This window comes from Macaca mulatta, chromosome 2 (assembly GCF_049350105.2).
Source record: "Macaca mulatta isolate MMU2019108-1 chromosome 2, T2T-MMU8v2.0, whole genome shotgun sequence".
NCBI classification, from domain to species: domain Eukaryota; kingdom Metazoa; phylum Chordata; class Mammalia; order Primates; family Cercopithecidae; genus Macaca; species Macaca mulatta.
Window position 1 is genome coordinate 127,218,436 of NC_133407.1, and position 17,417 is coordinate 127,235,852.

The 17,417-nt window shown below is 41.0% G+C and overlaps 1 protein-coding gene across 1 annotated transcript; it reads left to right on the plus strand.

Moving 5' to 3' along the window:
• The first annotated feature begins 442 nt into the window (after positions 1 to 442).
• Positions 443 to 12,329, plus strand: SNTN (sentan, cilia apical structure protein). Its single transcript, XM_001090496.5, is given in 4 exon segments — positions 443 to 552; positions 2,464 to 2,498; positions 7,701 to 7,840; positions 11,707 to 12,329. Coding segments are annotated over 4 exon segments (444 nt in total). The 3' UTR covers positions 11,866 to 12,329.
• Positions 12,330 to 17,417: the final 5,088 nt, after the last annotated feature.

The following is a 17,417-nucleotide window of genomic DNA, read 5'->3' on the forward strand; positions in this document are numbered from 1 at the left end:
CCTTCTGTCTACAATATGGATCCCTTATCCTTGCGCCTAGTTGCGCCTAGTTAACTCATCATCAAGCATCACTTCCCCAGGGATGCCCCAATGACTCCCTGACTGATGTCAATCTCATGGCATCTGCCTTGCATAGTATTATTCACAGGTGTGACTTTTTGTGCAATTACTTGATTAATATCAGTCATTCCCACTAAACACCCTGAGACCAGGTTCTACATCTGATTTTGCTCACTGTTGTTTCCCCAGCAGCTTGTACAGTGCCTGGCTCGCAGTAGGCATGAAAGTGTTTATTGAATGATTTGATGTCTACATACAATGACGCTGTGGAAAGTTCTTCTAGACACGCAATCGTATAGTTGTCATGGAGTGAATGACAATAGTAACAGTGGGCAAGTGGCTGTTGCTTAGGAAGGACTGACACAAAACAGAAGACAAGAGAATGGGTGGCTGTATGCACAGTACCTAGCACAAAGCTCTCCACTTGGAAGGGGATCCCAATCCTTGTGCAGCCCCAACATCCACCTGAGCACCTCGGAAAATGCCCAAAAGGTCAGTGGCACTTGGCTGTCTTTTATTGCGTTTCATTTAAGCTTGTGGATATATTTCCAAAGAGTTTATGTCAACAGCTTTAAAAGCCAAGTTATTGCCAGTTTGGTGCCTATTACCTACCCTAATCCAGCTTTAAATTGACTTGGAAAAACGAAGACAACAAACTCGCAGCCTTGACTGCAAAGTGAAAAGATGGTGCAATTAATGCAAATGTCTTTGATTGCCCTTGAGAAACATTTGTAAATCAAAATTGGTAATGACTTACCTGTGTAGCATATTCTCTGAAATTATCCACAACAGAGAGAATTGTTTTATATTATTCAAATGTGTAAAGTTAGGTTTAATAAATGAAAAATGTTCTTTCTCATATAATTTCAATTAGGAGACTGGCTTCAGTTCCAAAAACCTTTTGTGGACACCTAGCAAGTGCTAGGTACTCTGCAAGGCCAGGGGAAGGAGATATGGAGATGGACTGCTTAGTGCTTGCTTCTCAATGATGGCAATAGAAAGAAATACATGCCATGTTCCAAGTGCACATTGTGCAAAGTGAAACGTCCTTCATTTTATAAAGGAAATAATAATGGTGCAGAAGTTGTAGAAGAGCAGGAGGCACTCACCAAGAAGACCATGAAGGGTTCAAGATAACACAGGTCCAGCTTTATAATGTTACAAGTGAAAAAAATGAGGACCCCCAAAGACAAAGTTCCCTCAACTAGTTAATGCCAAAACCAGATCCTGAGCTCAAAAGTTCCTTTTAAGGAGTTATCTGAGGTATTACCAAATTCTATTCTTATTGGCTTTCTCAAAAAACACTCCAGTCATTAGGGGTTGAAAAATCAAGCAAACTTTGATTTGCTGTTGATAAGGGAGCAAGATACAACTTCCTGCCTCCAATTTGGCCCCTTTTCAGTCTACTTCTGATATAATCATGAAATAATTTCCTAGAATGCAAATCTGATCACATGATTCCTGTTGCACTTAAGATAATAACTGGCATCCTTCATAAGACCTCCAAGGCTCAATATGCCCTGGCCCTGCCTGGCCTTTGATCACTATCTCCTTCTTTCTCTAGGTTCCACCCACACTATACCTCCTCTAGTTCTTCAATCATATTGTGATTTCTGCCACATAAGTTCCCTCTGCATGGAACACTCTTCCTCCTTCTTCACTACTGATTCATTAGGCTCAGGCAGAATGCCATTACCCTGACTGTAGGCTAGGTTAATACTTCTTTGCCCTCTCTATGTGCTCGCCATCACTTTTTATCGAGTTACCTGCCTAGTAAACTGTCTTCCTTTCTAGACTAAGCCCCAAGAGGGTAGGAATGTCTCTATCAGTCACTCATACATTCCACACCTCAGCATAATACCCAGATTCTTAGTTAGGAAGGCTAAGCTGCTGGAACAAAGAAACTTCAAAGTCTGAGCATTTTACAGAACGTGAAGTTCTTTTTTCTTTGTCATGTGACAGTCCAGAGTGGGAGTTCCAGGTCTGTGGCAGTTTTACTCCATGCAATCACGTGAGACACAGGCTGATCAGAATGTGGCTTCTAAAGTCTTCCTGATAATTTCCCCCTTAGTCAGCTTGAATGGAATACAGCATGGAGGAGCTTACACAGAACGTGTTCACTTCTTTTCTGCTCCATTTCCATCTGGAAGAACTCAGTCATGTAGCTGCAAAACTACAAGGAAAACTGAAATATGTGGGCTAGCTGGCCAGCCATGTGCAGGCATTTCTTTACTATGTGGCAAGACGAAAAAGGATTTTGGAAGACAGATGACTGCTCCACTAAAATGTCAGAGAATATTTATCAAAATAAATAATTTTTAAATTGTTGTATTGCTCTGCTTTAATGCTGATGTCAATACCCCAACTCCCAGAATCATTATATTTCTTTCATTTTTTTGGCAGCATTTCAATACCCAAACAACTGGCTTCAGTGAAAGGTAAGGCACAGATGACTGAGATGTACATTTTTATCCTCTACCAAGATGGCATGCCAAGTGTTAAAAAAATAATAGGATATCAGAGAATGCCAGGGATGTAAGGGAACTTTTGAATAAATCATCAAACATTCACGATGTTCTTTTTAAAGATCTGGGAACTGAGGTCCAGGAGTAGGAATTAACTTGCCTAAACTTATACAGCTCATTAAAGACAGAGCTGAGATGAGACCATGGATCCCCTGGTTCCTAATTCAGTGTTCTCCCCACCATATCCAGTTGCATCTCCAAGGGCAGCATCCTCAGAATGTCTAGAGCGGGACCATGAGTATCTGACTCATGAATGTTGAGTGGACCTCAGGATGCAATCAGCCCCCAATTGCCTCTGTTGACTGAGTGGAAACAATGTGGCCACCTCTCAAAGTGTAAATATTTGCCCTGGAATTCAATTTCATAGGTAAAATAACTTTAGGACTAACGACATTGCCATGGAAATAACAACATAAGAAAAAATGCTCGTACACTTGGAACATTATTTTATTCAAAACTATAAGGCTTCACATGTTTACAGAGTAACAAGCACAGTTGTACGTTACTATATTACAGGTTTTTGCCTCCTAGATGACTAGCCAAACTCTCCAAAAGAGACTCTGTAATTTTATTTAAATACATCTCCATCTTTATGGAACCGTTTCTATATTATTACAACACAGCAGACTCGTGATTTATGTTTCAATAATTTACACAATTTCAGGCACTTTCGAGAATTGTCCCATCACTTGTCTAACATAACTTCTCCTTCTGGGAGGTTGAGATTGTAACTCTGTCAACCCCACTGCACACCCACCCCTGCCCACATACACAACATTCCTAGCACCAGACTCCTTAAATCAGACCACTGAACCACACTTATTCCTATGCCTTAAAAAAATCACAGGATACACATGACTCATCTCCCCAGAATGTAGTTTATTTAGTGGGAAATAATTCTAGATGTTATTCATCGAAATCAGACATGGATAGGTCGTGACATAGAAGTCAATACAAACCCACATTTTCTCTGCTGGCTACTTGGGCCTACGCCCCTGATCTCATGAGGCTTAGGAATGCAGGGTGAGTACATATTTGCCTCTAACACCCAGGGTATTTTTGCTGTGGGAAAATTTGAGAAGTACTGGGAAAATTACTGGCCTAAAGAGTAGACAGCCGTGACCTAGTTTTTAGTTCTGATATATACTACCTATGTGAGCTTGAGCAAACAACTTCTCTCCTGTAGGTCTTCACATCATTTGCAAAAATAACAAATATCAGGACAAGTTCTAAAATGAGAAGATTCTTTCATCCTGCTGTATTGAGACTGGTATTTCCATGACACCATTCAATTTGAATTGACAGTGAAGGAATTAGGAGATTGAGTGTTCCACGTTCCAGAGCAGGTGAAGAGGAAGAGGCAGAGAATTGTTCTGAAGTTCAAATCAGCCCAGTTTAACACATGTATAGTGAGGCCTACAGCATGCCAGGGCCTGGGAATGAATGCAAAGATAAACAAGAGGCAGTAACTGTCTGCAAAGAATACACAGTCCAATGTGTTATACATATAGCATCCACGAGCTACATGTAGATAATGAGCACTTGAAATTTGGTTAATTTGAATTGAGATGTGTTAAGACTTAGGAGACTTAGTAGGAAAAAAAAAATGTAAAATATCCCAATAATTTGTTTATATTGGTGACATGTTGAAATAATATTTTAATATACTGGCTTCCATAAAATAGATTATTAAAATTAACTTTTACCTGTTTCTTTTTACTTCTTTTTTTTTTTTTTTTTTTTTTTGAGATGGAGTCTCACTCTGTCATCCAGGCTGGAGTGCAGTGGCTGGATCTCAGTTCAGTGCAAGCTCCACCTCCTGGGTTTATGCCATTCTTCTGTCTCAGCCTCCCCAGTAGCTGGGACTACAAGCGCCCGCCACCTCACCCGGCTGGTTTTTTGTATTTTTTAGTAGAGACGGGGTTTCACTGGGTTAGCCAGGATGGTCTCGATCTCCTGACCTCGTGATCCGCCCATCTCGGCCTCCCAAAGTGCTGGGATTACAGGCTTGAGCCACCGTGCCTGGCCTCTTTTTACTTCTTTAATGTGGCTATCTATCAGAAATTTTAAAATTATGATTGTGGTTCAAATTGTTTTTGGTGGGGGGCAGCACTGATGTAGAAGATAATGTAGACAGAGTGTTTCAGTGTGAAGATTATGAAAAGGTTATGTTTAAGAATTATAGAAGCACAAAGGAGGGACATGTAGCCCCATCTGGGAGTTTGGGAAAGAGTCCTGCAAAATACACTGCCTGAAAAAACAACACTTAGAGGCAGTGTGCATCTTGGAGTGAAACCAGAGTTGTTGTGAGGCAAGCTGTAATACTTAGCCTCTCGCTGTCTCCATTTCTTCATCGATAGAGTGGGGTTGATACTAAGACCTACCTCATCAGACTGACATCAGAATATAGTGAGTTGAATCATGTGCATGCATCCCATGGAGGAGTGATTGGCACGTAGAAAGTGTGTCATATATTATTGCCCACCAGAACACAAGCTCCAAAAAGTCAGGGTTTGTTCTTTTGATGTTGCTCACTGCTCTACGCCCCAGAAGTATCACAGGGCCTGGTAATACTTGCCAATAAATGCTTGTTGGATGGATAGAGTATTTAGGGACTACATACAGTTCAGTATTATTAAAGTACTGACAGTGAGCTAGAGAATAACAAAGAGGGCAGCAGAACCTGGCCGGGCTTAACGTCCTTCCCTGTACCCCCATTCCAGAGGCAAGAGAGCCAATAAAAGATGCCAAAAGAGAAACAGCAGCCCCTTGTGTTTTCAGTTGCACTTAGCCCTTTACAATATGCTTTCACATATTAGTTCCCAACTCTGCAAGGCAGACAGCGAAGGAATTAAGAGGCAACATGCTGGGTTTATTAAGGGAAGAATCCAACCATAGAAACAGGAAACTGAAACGCCTCACCAAATATCATCAGTGTTATTAGAACAACCAGAGTTCCTCGTTATCTTTTATTTTTAATATTTTCTAGCTCTGTTTTTACCATGGCCATATGCTATTTTATAGTCAGGGGAAAGGCATGCTATTTTTTAAAAGAGATGGAGGAAAAGAATGGGAAGTTGGCTAGCTAGACCAGATGGAGTTCCCATTTCAGAGTGCAGTCAGACCCGAACTTCATTAGAGGGTCAAAAAATATCTGGATTCCACAATCACCATGGGGATGCCCTTGCAAAAAGATACTCCTAAGTGGCTGATCTTTCTATGGACTTTGAAGTCAAAGGTTTCAAATACTTTCTTTGCCACTTCTTAGCAATGTGAACTTTATTTAACCAAATATGTAGCCTGGGCACTGCTCAGAGATACGATATAAACCGAGAAGGCCCACACACTCCCTCCTTTCACCTATTTATCTTCACTCTTGTCCCTCCTCATCATCTTTAACTGAAAAATTACATGCTCAAAATGCTTCGATGCCTTCTCTTTCCACTTTAAAGAAAATCCTGATTCCGTTACATGGCCTGTAAGTCCTGTATGATCTAGCTTTTGCCTACAAACATTCTTCCAGCCCCTAGACTCTAGTCACAACTGTCTTCTTTCAGAAATCTGCCAAATATGCCAGATTTCTTCCGACCTGAGCCTTCACATATCTGGCTTCCCGAGCCTGGAACATTCAGCAAATTCCTAATCTCACCCTGACCCTTACCCTTTTCATGGCTGGCTCCTCCTCATGCTAGTAATCTTAGCTTAAATATTAATCTACTCATGGAGGCCTTCCAGAGCACCCATCTAAGTAGTTTTCCACCCAGACCCACTCTGTGAGTTTTTTCCTGTCTCAGTACCTTCCTTGCTTCATACACCACAAGTTGTAAATATATATATAAAACATGTATGTGGACAAATAACAAAAAATAAATACATGTGTATACATATACACACTCTTGATTATTATTGATTTCTCTGCTAGATCATAAGATCTATGAGAGTAGAAACCACATCTAAGGTTTTTTAATTAAAAAAAAAATAGGGACAAGGATCTTGCTATGTTGACCAGGCTGGTCTCAAATTCCTGGCCTCAAGCAATCATCCCATCTCAGCCTTCCAAAGTGCTGGGATTATAGGCATGAGACACTGTGCCTGGCCCCACATCTGGGTTTGTTCACTCTATGTGCTGGGAAGTACTTGGTAAGCACTCAATATGAAAATCATGTTATTCTGACTGAACATCATTCTTTGAACCTGTCATTGTTGCACATTACCTGGGCTGAAAGCTGGGAGATTTTGTTTTTATTTTCTTTGCATTCATTCATTTAACAGCATTTATTAGCACCTACAATGTAGCAGAAATTTGTACTGGTCACTGGGAATATAGTGATTTTAAGAAAAAAGATCTGATCCCTGGCCCATGGACACTGTTTTCTAGTTGAGGAAAGGACAGATAAACCTGTAATAACTGTAAAGTGTGGTAAGTTATACACTAGGGGATGTATTGGTGACTAAAAGAACACAGAACATATGAATTTTCTTCATGGTACCTTGTACATTTCCCTGTGTTCACAGCAATGCAGTGGAAAGAAACAAATTAGCATTGCCCTATCAAGGAGCTTACCTGAGAGAAACCAGCTGGGAGATCACTCTGTTTTAGGCCACGAGTCAAAGAGAACCCTCATTCATCATTATAGCAAAGAGCTTTTCCCGAAAGTCATTCTCCTTTATCATACTGACATGAAGTGATGCTGTGTCTGACACAGAATATAAATTCCACAAGAGCAGGACTTCATTTTATTCAGTGATTCCTAATATCAAGGACTGAGCTTCATCCATAGTAGATGCTCTATCAATATTTGTTGAATAGCTGAATGAAATTACAGATCAGAAAACCAAAGCTTACAGAGGTGAGGGACTTTTCTAAGGTCACATGGCAACCAGTTGGTAAATCTCATTTCTAACTCTACTAATTCTAATTGCTATTAAGGGAAATTTTGTTCTCCGTTGTTTAAAGATGCAGGATCGGAAACTCCCGCATCCTGCTCCCAGATAGGAGGCAAAGGGCCGAGATTTAGAAGGTTCCCCACGGTTCCCTTGAAAGATACAACAGCAGGTCTGGGGAAGGGTTATTTCTAACTCAGGATATTTCGTTGCACATTTCTTCTCTCCTAGCTCTGAGGAAGTGCTCAGATCTGGAAAAAGCCATTGCCACCACTGCTCTGATTTTCAGAAATTCTTCTGACTCTGATGGTAAACTTGAAAAAGCTACTGCCAAAGATCTGCTGCAAACCCAATTTGGGAATTTCACAGAGGTAAGAGAATTAACTTGCATAAAGAAACAGGAACCACACCCTCATGGCTGACCCAACGAGCGAAGAACTCCACCTCCAGGTCCCTGTCTGTTGTCTCACGTAACAAATGTTTATTGAACATCTACCTTATGCCAGGCAGTGAGCTGCACTGGAGTTGTTGCAGTGAAGACAGCAATCCTCACCAGGGGAAAGAAATATGCTAAAAGTAATTAAAAATAGTCGAAGGGTATGAAAGAGTAGAACATTCAGTGAGAGAAAACAAAGGAACTATCTTGGGGCAGGTAGTCAAAGATGGACTCCTGGAAAACTAAGGTATAGCTGAGATCTGAAGGGTGAGCAGGAGGTAGCTAGGCCAGGGGGAGTAAGAATGATGGCATCCCAAGCAGAGATCTGGAGGGCCAGTTGGTGAGAAGGGATGGGACGGTAGCTGGGAAGTGGTTAGAGATGAGGCTGGGAAGGTGAGGAGAAGCCAAATCTTACAGAAGCATAGCCTGATAGCAAGAGGAAGCCAGGAACAGTTTCTACGTCCAGGCTTAAGAAATTACACCAGCTGCAGTACAGAGAACAGACTGGGGTTGGGGGTGGAATAGGAAAAAAGGGAATAACTAACTGTAGGGAGGCAATTCAAGAGAAAGACGGTAATGGCTTAGACTACGGCAATGAAGATGGAGAGAAACAGACAAATAGTTGAGACATTTAGAAGGTGGAATGAACAAGATCTAACAAGTGATTGACTGTGAGAGTTGAAGGACATGAAAGCAAATGATGACAACCCAATTTCTGACTTAAGAAAGAAATGATGGTGCTCCCATTCCTAGAGAAGAAAATGACTAAAGAATAAGCAGGTTTGAGGTGGGGTGGAGGAAGGGAGGAGACGCTGAATTCCATTAGGATGTGTCAATGTTAAGATGTCCATGAAATATTTAAGAGGAGAGATTTAGCAACAGGATAGATGAGTTCAAAGGTGAGAATAGAGATCTGTGTTCAAAATATAGAAATGAGAGTCAGCAGTATATAATCAGTCACTGACCTAAAGGTTACTACCTTACTCACCTAAGGGTATATTTCTCAAACTTCAGCCATTGAACACCACAGTTAGTATTCATATTTTGGAAAATACCAGCCTAGGGAAAATGTGTAAGAGGAAAAGAGGGCCTCACATCAGCTTAAACTATCAATATTTATTGATGGGAAGAGCAAGAAAGCACATAGGGGCAGTCACCAAGTCCCTGTATCTGTTCTGAAATATTGAAAAGATAGTGTTCTCTCTATATATGCACACATATACATACATACACACCAATATATGGTTTCAGTGCACTATAGTTATATAAGATGTCACCCACTTCGGGGAGCTGAGTCAAGGGTACAACTTTCTGTGAGTGGGTGATTATTTCAAGGGAGAAAGAGAGAATATAGTGTAATGCACTGATAAATGAATGAAAAGAAAAGTTAATAAGGGTTAGCTATTTTAAGTAATGGGGTAAAAGGTTACAGTCACAGTCCTTTTTTTAAATTTACTTTTTCTAAATGTTCTATATTAAGCATGTATTTTTCTGATTTTTTTGGGGGGGAAGCTACTTTTTCAGGCAGAAATATCAAGCAGAATTTATTAAGAGGTAACAAGTTTTGGGGAGTCTAAGGAAAGGATGGGTAAATAAATCCTATACCATTTGCCTGCATCCAAGGCCAAAAGAAATGGGGCCCATATGCCAGACAGAAAAGGGGCTCATTACCTGGTAGCCTGGCAAATGCTCAGCAAGCTTTTAACACATATGAAAATGAAGAACTAGTGGGCGCATCATCTTGATGTAACTCATCATCCCTGTCAGAACACCAAGGGAAAAGAATTAAAAAACAATCCTTAGGAAAGACACCTTCAGCCTCAAGTCTCTCAGTGTAGGCTAAACCCTAGAAGTACAACCAATTTCTGGATCTCTCTAGCAGCAGGCACACCCAGGCCTCAGTGTAATCTGCCCTCTGCTCAAGATGAAAGCAGAGCCATATTTCACGGACTTGAGGGGCAGTTCATCCCAAGGCATTCTCTGCAACGTCTGTCAGAATGCTGCCTTGGCCCAACCACCACACTCCATGAGACCCCCTAGGGCAGGTGCATGCACGTGAGTCAATGGTAAAGCTCAGGAGCCCACTTCATTCCTAACTGGGATTTCTCCTCAATCGCAGTTGTGTCCTCTGATAAACGGAGCTGGTTCTTTTGGCTAAGGCCTGAGTTCTAAGGGGAACATTGCCGTTCCCATAGGGCTAAACATGCTTTTGGGGATCTTAGCACCTTATAACCAGTCAGACAGAATAAAACAAAGCACCTAAAGGCTCTACTGGGAAGATACAGAAAGATGACAGGTCATGCCCCAGGAGGACTGGACCTCAGAAAATGGTGCGCTCTTAAAATATGCAGGAAAAAAAAAGAAGACCAATACCTATCTCATACCTCTGAGCAAACAGTGTGCCATTCTGCTAGTAGAGTGGCAGCATCTACCTGTGTCTTGGAATCTGACCCTTTCCAAATAGCACTCAGCTGTTTTGGAGGGAGAGCATAGAGAGCGCCCCTTGGCCCTCATGGATAGGGTGACGGTGACCTCTTGAGGAGAAACAGCTGTGAGAAACCAGAATGAGTCTAAGCCTATAAGAGGAATGTAGCATCATTCCCAAAGTGCCTTAGTCATTGCTGTGATGGCTTTGTACACCTAGCACATAGGTGAGCATTTGGGGTCAAACTAAATGCAAATATGGTTCAATATAATGGTGAATCAAATGACTCTAACATTTTTAACGTCACTGGGGAAGATATTTCACAAGCTGTGATTTGAAACTAAAAAGTCTCTCCATTTATATACTATTAAGATGTTTTCCTTCAATCTGACGATTTACAAAGACTATGAACATATATTTGATTTATAATCAAACTGAATGCTAAATAATCTTTCAAAGCACGTATTTTCTTTTAGCATATTGTATTCTATATTTCTGCATAATCTTAAGGCTCAGACAATGAACTCATGGTGGATACCTTCCCTAACACAAAGATTATATTTTGAAAATTTAAAAACACAGTATGTGTGTTCAAAGAAAGGCAGAATGGCTTAGCAGTTAAGAGTGTGGGCTCTCAAGAGGTAGAAAGGCTTCAAACCCTGGCTCCACACCAAAACCTTCCCAGCTTGGGGCAAGTTGATTATCACCTGTCTCTGATAACTGCATCTGTAGAATGAGGATAATAGTAGTATATATTCAATAAGGTCACTATGATGGTTAGATAAGGTAACGCATAAAAAGATTTAACATGGTGTTTTACTGATAGCACTGTTGGCAACTTGATGTGTTATTATTGTTAATAACATGTTTATTATTTACTATGATTTGGATGTTTGTCCCCTCCAAACTCCATGTTGAAATTTGATCTCCAATGTAGGTGGCAGGACCTTATGGGAGGTGTTTGAAGCCATGGGACAAGAGCACTCATGAATAAATGAATGACCTCCCTTTTGTGTGGGGGTGTTGAGTGAGTTCTCACTCTATTAGTTACCAAGAGAGCTGGTTGTTCAAAAGAGCCTGGCACTTCCCTCCTCCTCTTGCATCCTCTCTTGCCGTGTGATCTGTGCATACACCAGCTCCCCTTCACTTTCTACCATGAGTAGAAGCCCTCTGAGGTCCTCACCAATTGCAGATGCCTCATCTTGAACTTTCCAGCCATCAGAATCGCAAGCCAAATTTTTCTTTTTTCTTTATAAATCACCCAGTCTCGGGTATTCTGTTACAGCAACACTGAACAGACTAAGACATTATTGTTTATGATCTGTAAACCTAAAGTCTATACAATGAATTTGGTTTTTATTTTTCTATTCTCACAGGGACAAGAAACCAAGCCAAAATACAGAGAGATCCTTTCTGAACTTGATGAGCACACAGAAAATAAGCTAGATTTTGAAGACTTCATGATCTTGCTCTTAAGCATCACTGTCATGTCAGATCTGCTACAAAATATATGGAGTGTAAAAATTATGAAATAAATAGTCTCAAATATGATGTATAAAATAATGGCAAAAGACAGTAAAGTGTTTCCATCTTATTTTTGATTGATTGAATATATCAATCATGCAGCTGGAATTGCCTAGGATAGTTCTGATTGCTAGTATTCAGATTCAATGTAACTCCAAAAATTTACCCATACACTTCAGGACTGTTTGAATGATAAGGTCTCTGTATGCTTTACAATATGATAGATTTTATATCACTGAATAATACATTGCTTTTGCTGAGTCAAAGGTGACCTAGAGCCTCTACTTATAGTCATTGAGTCACTCATTCATTCACTAAACATTTGTTGAGCATCTACTTGATGGGACTGCTGAGAATACAGTAATGAATCGGGCAGACAGTTCCCTCCTTCAGACATGCTGGCAGAAGTCTAGCAGAAGAGATGGACATTGAACAATTTTTAATTAATTGCATACACAGTATAATTAGAATTGAAATAAGGGCTATAGGATGCTAAAAGAGATCACCTGATGTGAGTTCAAAGGTCAGAGAAGCTTTACTGACATTCTATAAAAGGCAAAACAAAAAACAAAGAAATTGGTCTGTGGATGCGAGGGATATGGGTAGGAAATGAGGCTGTCCACGAATGGGCACAAGGAGCCTTTTTCTTTTCTTTTCTTTTCTTTTTTTTTTTTTTTTTTTTTTTTGAGATGGGATATGGCTCTTGTCACCCAGGCTAGAGTGCAATGGCATGATCTCGGCTAACTGCAACCTCCGCCTCCCAGGTTCAAGCGATTGTCCTGCCTCAGCCTCCCGAGTAGCTGGGATTACAGGCATGTGTCACCACGTCAGGCTAATTTTTTTGTATTTTTAGTAGAGACAGGGTTTTGCCATGTTGGCCAGGCTGGTCTCGAACTCCTGACCTCAGATGATCCACCCACCTTGGCCTCCCAAAGTGCTGGGATTACAGGCGTGAGCCACCAAGCCTGGCCAAGGGAACTTTTAAGGGGGCTGGAAATGGTCTCCATTTTGATTGTGAGGTGTGGCTACATGACTGCATGCATTTGTCAAACTCATAGAACTACACACTGAAAAGAGTGAATTGTACTGTGTGTCTATTAAACCTAAATAAATCTGACTTAACAAAAAAATAAAACCCAGTATTCTTGTAATCTCTGACCACAATTTAACCAACAACTCCTTGGGATTATGATGTAAAAGTAGTCATATCCCAGAGACCCACACTGACTCCCATGACCACCTCCTGTATTCCTGTGTTTAAATTACACACACACACACACACACACACACACACACACATAAAACCAATGCCTGAACCTTTGAGATAGATTCTCACAAAGACTTTTATTCATATAGGACCTTGCCTGAGGACAGCAGGCCCCAGTAGAGTAGCTCAGCATATGGCAATGGGCACTCAAGGTCCCCAGAGCGGGCACTGGGCAACAGCCAGAGGCACAAGCCTTAATCAACCCTGGCTTTCAGAGATGCCATCTTACTCTATCTTTACATAGGAGTAATAATGTCCCCCCTTTCCGACTGCAGGAACTGAGGCTTAGAATAGCTAAATGATGGTCCAGGATCATTCAGATAATCAATTTCAGAGTCAGAATCCTGGCAGAAGCAAAGAGGTGTCAAAAGGGGAGGAGAAAGAGGAGACATAGTTTTCCGGCTTTGATTCCATTTTGTCCCAGTCACTTGCTAAGCTCCACAATCAGGCAGGCAGTCACCTAACATGTATTGCACTTCTACTGCAGGCTGTTGCCAGAGAGAGGCAAAGAGGAAGGAGTCACATGTGGTCTATTGGAGCTATTCTACAATCCTGTCAAATGCATGGTAGGACTTTACTTATCTGCTTCCTTACAGTTGAGTGTGTCCATCCTTTGGCCAGTGACATTTGAGCTGAAGTGAAATGTGCCACTTCCAGGTGAAGGCTTTGAGAGCCTGGGCTCAATTCACTGCCCTGCTTCTCTGGGCTGTGATAACTGGCAAATGCCCCGTGGAGGCTGCTCCTTCAGCCTAGATCCTGAGGGAGGCCATTTTGGAGCAGAAGCCCAGACAAACTGATATGGACATCTTGCTGAAGGAAGAAATAAATCTTTTACCAGAAAAAAGACTGTTATTCATTGTAAAATTATTATAACTTCCCAAGTCCCTCCGTCACCTCTCATTTTCTTTCTAGCCCAATATTGTATGCCTCATAATCTATGTTAAGAAAATCCGCCAGGCACAGTGGCTCACACCTGTAATCTCAGCACTTTGGGAGGCCGAGGCAGGCAGATCACCTGAGGTCAGGAGTTTGAGACCAGCCTGACCAACATGAAGAAACCCCATCTCTGCTAAAAATACAAAATTAGCTGGGCATTGTGGCACATGCCTGTAATCCCAGCTACTCGAGAGGCTGAGGCAGGAGAATCACTTGAACCCGGGAGGCGGAAGTTGCAGTGAGCCAAGATTGCACCATTGCACCCCAGCCTGGGCAACAAGAGTGAAACTCCATCTCAAAAAAAAAAAAAAAAATCCTTTCCAGAGTGAAACCTTCAGCCTTGCTCTGGTGAAGTGTTGCCTCGTCCTGTGGTTTTCCAGACCCACCAGAACCCAACTCCCTGGCCCTCCCCACTTCCAAACTTCAGACACTGTAAATCCAAGAGCTTACAAATCATGTAAAGGAAAGCCCCAGACTTTATCCTTTCACCATTTTAACAGGAGGCAAGAGTGTTTCACAAAAACATTCAAACTCACTTATCTGACAAAAGAAGAAAAAGGAATTAAAGGAAATTTGTTATATGTCCAGTTTTCAAAGACTTCTTGCTTTGAGCTGTTTCAAGTTGAGTGACAGAAAAGATTTCTTTTTTTTTTTTTTTTTTTTTTTTGACAAACACAGGGCTCATACTATGAGCCAGGCACTGTTCTAGGGAGTTCCAAATAGAAACCCATTTAATACCCATAACAACCTTGTGAGATAGGCATTATTATTATCACCATCTCATAGATGAGGAAACCGAAGCATGAAGGTTTTGATTTTCATGAATCACACAACTAAGCAGATTCGAGAGTTTTCTGCCTTCCTCAAGGGCATTGTTAATTTTGCTTTAATATTAGACGTCGTTGGGAGCAATAATATTATAACTCACCAAAAATAACTGTACACATTTCAGGCACTGTGCAAGAGATAGCAGTACCAGCTGGGCCCTAGAGAACCATTTGGCATTCCTCAAATAGAATTCTGTGGGCTGTTCTCCCTCGAAGCCCTTTGTGTCTCAGTTGCAAGTAGCTGAATATGGCAACCTTGGTGGCCAATGGAAAGGTCATATTCACACCTTTCAGAGAAGGAGACCAGAGAGCCTGGCCAATGGTGTGATGAAGAATCTTGGAGTCCTTCCAACTCTATGGGCTCCCAGTAAGAATTTTTGAAAATCCATCCCAGATGGAAAGTCACACTCCTCTGGGAGGGATATCAATTATAGAATCTATTTTAGGCTGATGCAAAGAATGCAAACAGAGCAAAAGCACATGCACGTGTTGAAGCATCAGTGACAGACAAATCAATGAGCGTGATGCTAAGACACTAAAACATAGGATATCTACTTCTTGGTTCTAGTGCCAGGACCATGGGCTCTACTCTAAAAACCAAGCTGCCATCTTGAAAATGTTACTGATCGTCACAAGTGAGATCGTGATGCAAATCTGTCTTGAGATACCTTGGTTGAAAAGAAAAAAAAATCCCTTCCAATTACACATATATACATATACACACACAAACAAAGGAAAAATGGGAGGGTTGTATTCACCAAGGTACAGAGCATATAATGGAATGAAAGGATAGAGAATGCAATGAATGTCCACACAATCCTGAAAACAGCAATAGAAAGGAAAATTGAGGCTTCACTCTCAGTTTCTCTCAAATGAATTGGTTTCTGATCTCTGCTTCTCTCTGTACATGGTCATTATTCTGTATTCTCTTTCTATCCCTCTATCTCTATTTCCTAAACCAATTATTTCTGGATTCTTGGCACAAGAACCAAACACGATATCCCCATTGCTGACTTGACTTTTCTCTTTAAATGCTCAACAGACACTCAGTAGCATCTCAGAAGGCCCAATTCTTATCCCAGGAGAGAGAAGCTGATTGGCTGAGTTTGAGTAATGACTTCTAATATAATCATTTGAGGTCGAGGAGGAGGCTGACATGCTCACTTAGCAGGGACTGTAGGAACTGACACTACAGAGTCTGTGGACGGGTTCTCAAAGAAAGAAGAGAGGAACTGGGGAGGAAGTGATTGATAGAGGAAATTATAAGAATCTCTAATACAAAATCTGTAACTTGGACTAGAAGGGCAATGGTATTTGCATCTCAGATACGGGCTCAGTGAAAGTGCCTGGAAGGAATAATTTTGTTTGCTACTCCAAGTGAAACCTTTTGTGTATTGTCATTGTACAAAAGAAGCTAACCTGAGTCTCCCTGGGAAGTTTTCCTGTGATTAAATATAGCCAAGATATTCCTGTACAAGAGCTGCAACACCCTTGCAATTTGGTGCAACACCCTTGCAATTTGGTGAACTAGATAGAAACATACCCTATCCAAGAACCCCTAATTTTCTTTATTTTAGCATCTAAAAATGGATCCAACTCTGAGATCAGGATTTGTGCTTTAAATAGTCCTTTATAAGAAAGGGGGAGAGGGTTGGAAGAAAACCAACTGTTCATCAGCTGATCTTCTTCGTGGGTGGAGCTAAGGAGAGCTCTTGGGGAGACCATTCTGCTGAATAGAAAAAGGTTGGGCCAGCCCATTAACAAGTGGGGAGAGTGACCCAAAGCATTCAAGCCTGAGAGATTTGTTGTGCTAGTCTCCTCTTCTCTAATTTCAATCTAGGCCACATGGATTCCGATTTCTCTTTGATCTTTTAAGAGGTACAATTTTTAAATCAAATACAGGAGGTGGCATGGCATAAAATGGAAATTTTAGCATGTTTTATACTCCCACACACTCGAGGAATACCACACGTTCCTGTTACAAGTTCTCAGTACCTTTTTCACAACTCTAAATCTAAAGAACAGTTACCATCTAAATTTTTTCATAATTATTTGGTAACAAATTATGAACTGTAACTAACTGTGGCCTTTATTTCTTCCACTTTGTGTGAGTGTTCAGTGTGTAGCCAGGAAATCTATGCCCTAGAGAAACCACTGATTTATAGAAGTGGGCCAGAGAGAGGACCTGAACTCTAGTCCCAGATATACCACCACAAGCTGGGTAGCTCTGCAAAAGTCCTCCACCTTTTCTAAACGAGCCTCGTGTTTTTCTTTCAAATAAAATTTTGAGATCAGAAAGGGCCTGTTTTCTTACAGAAGTTGCTGTGGGACTTCAAGAGGCATATACACATTTCAGGAGCACAAAGTGTACCTATGCACATGTCTGATGTCTATTCTAACTTGTCTAATTCTAGACAAATTGTTACTATCATTTTCTTTATTAATAACTGCCCTTTATAGAACATCTACTGCACTCAAGTACTGCTGTACGGTCTTTTATTAATCCCCTATACAGCTTTAGGACATTGGTATT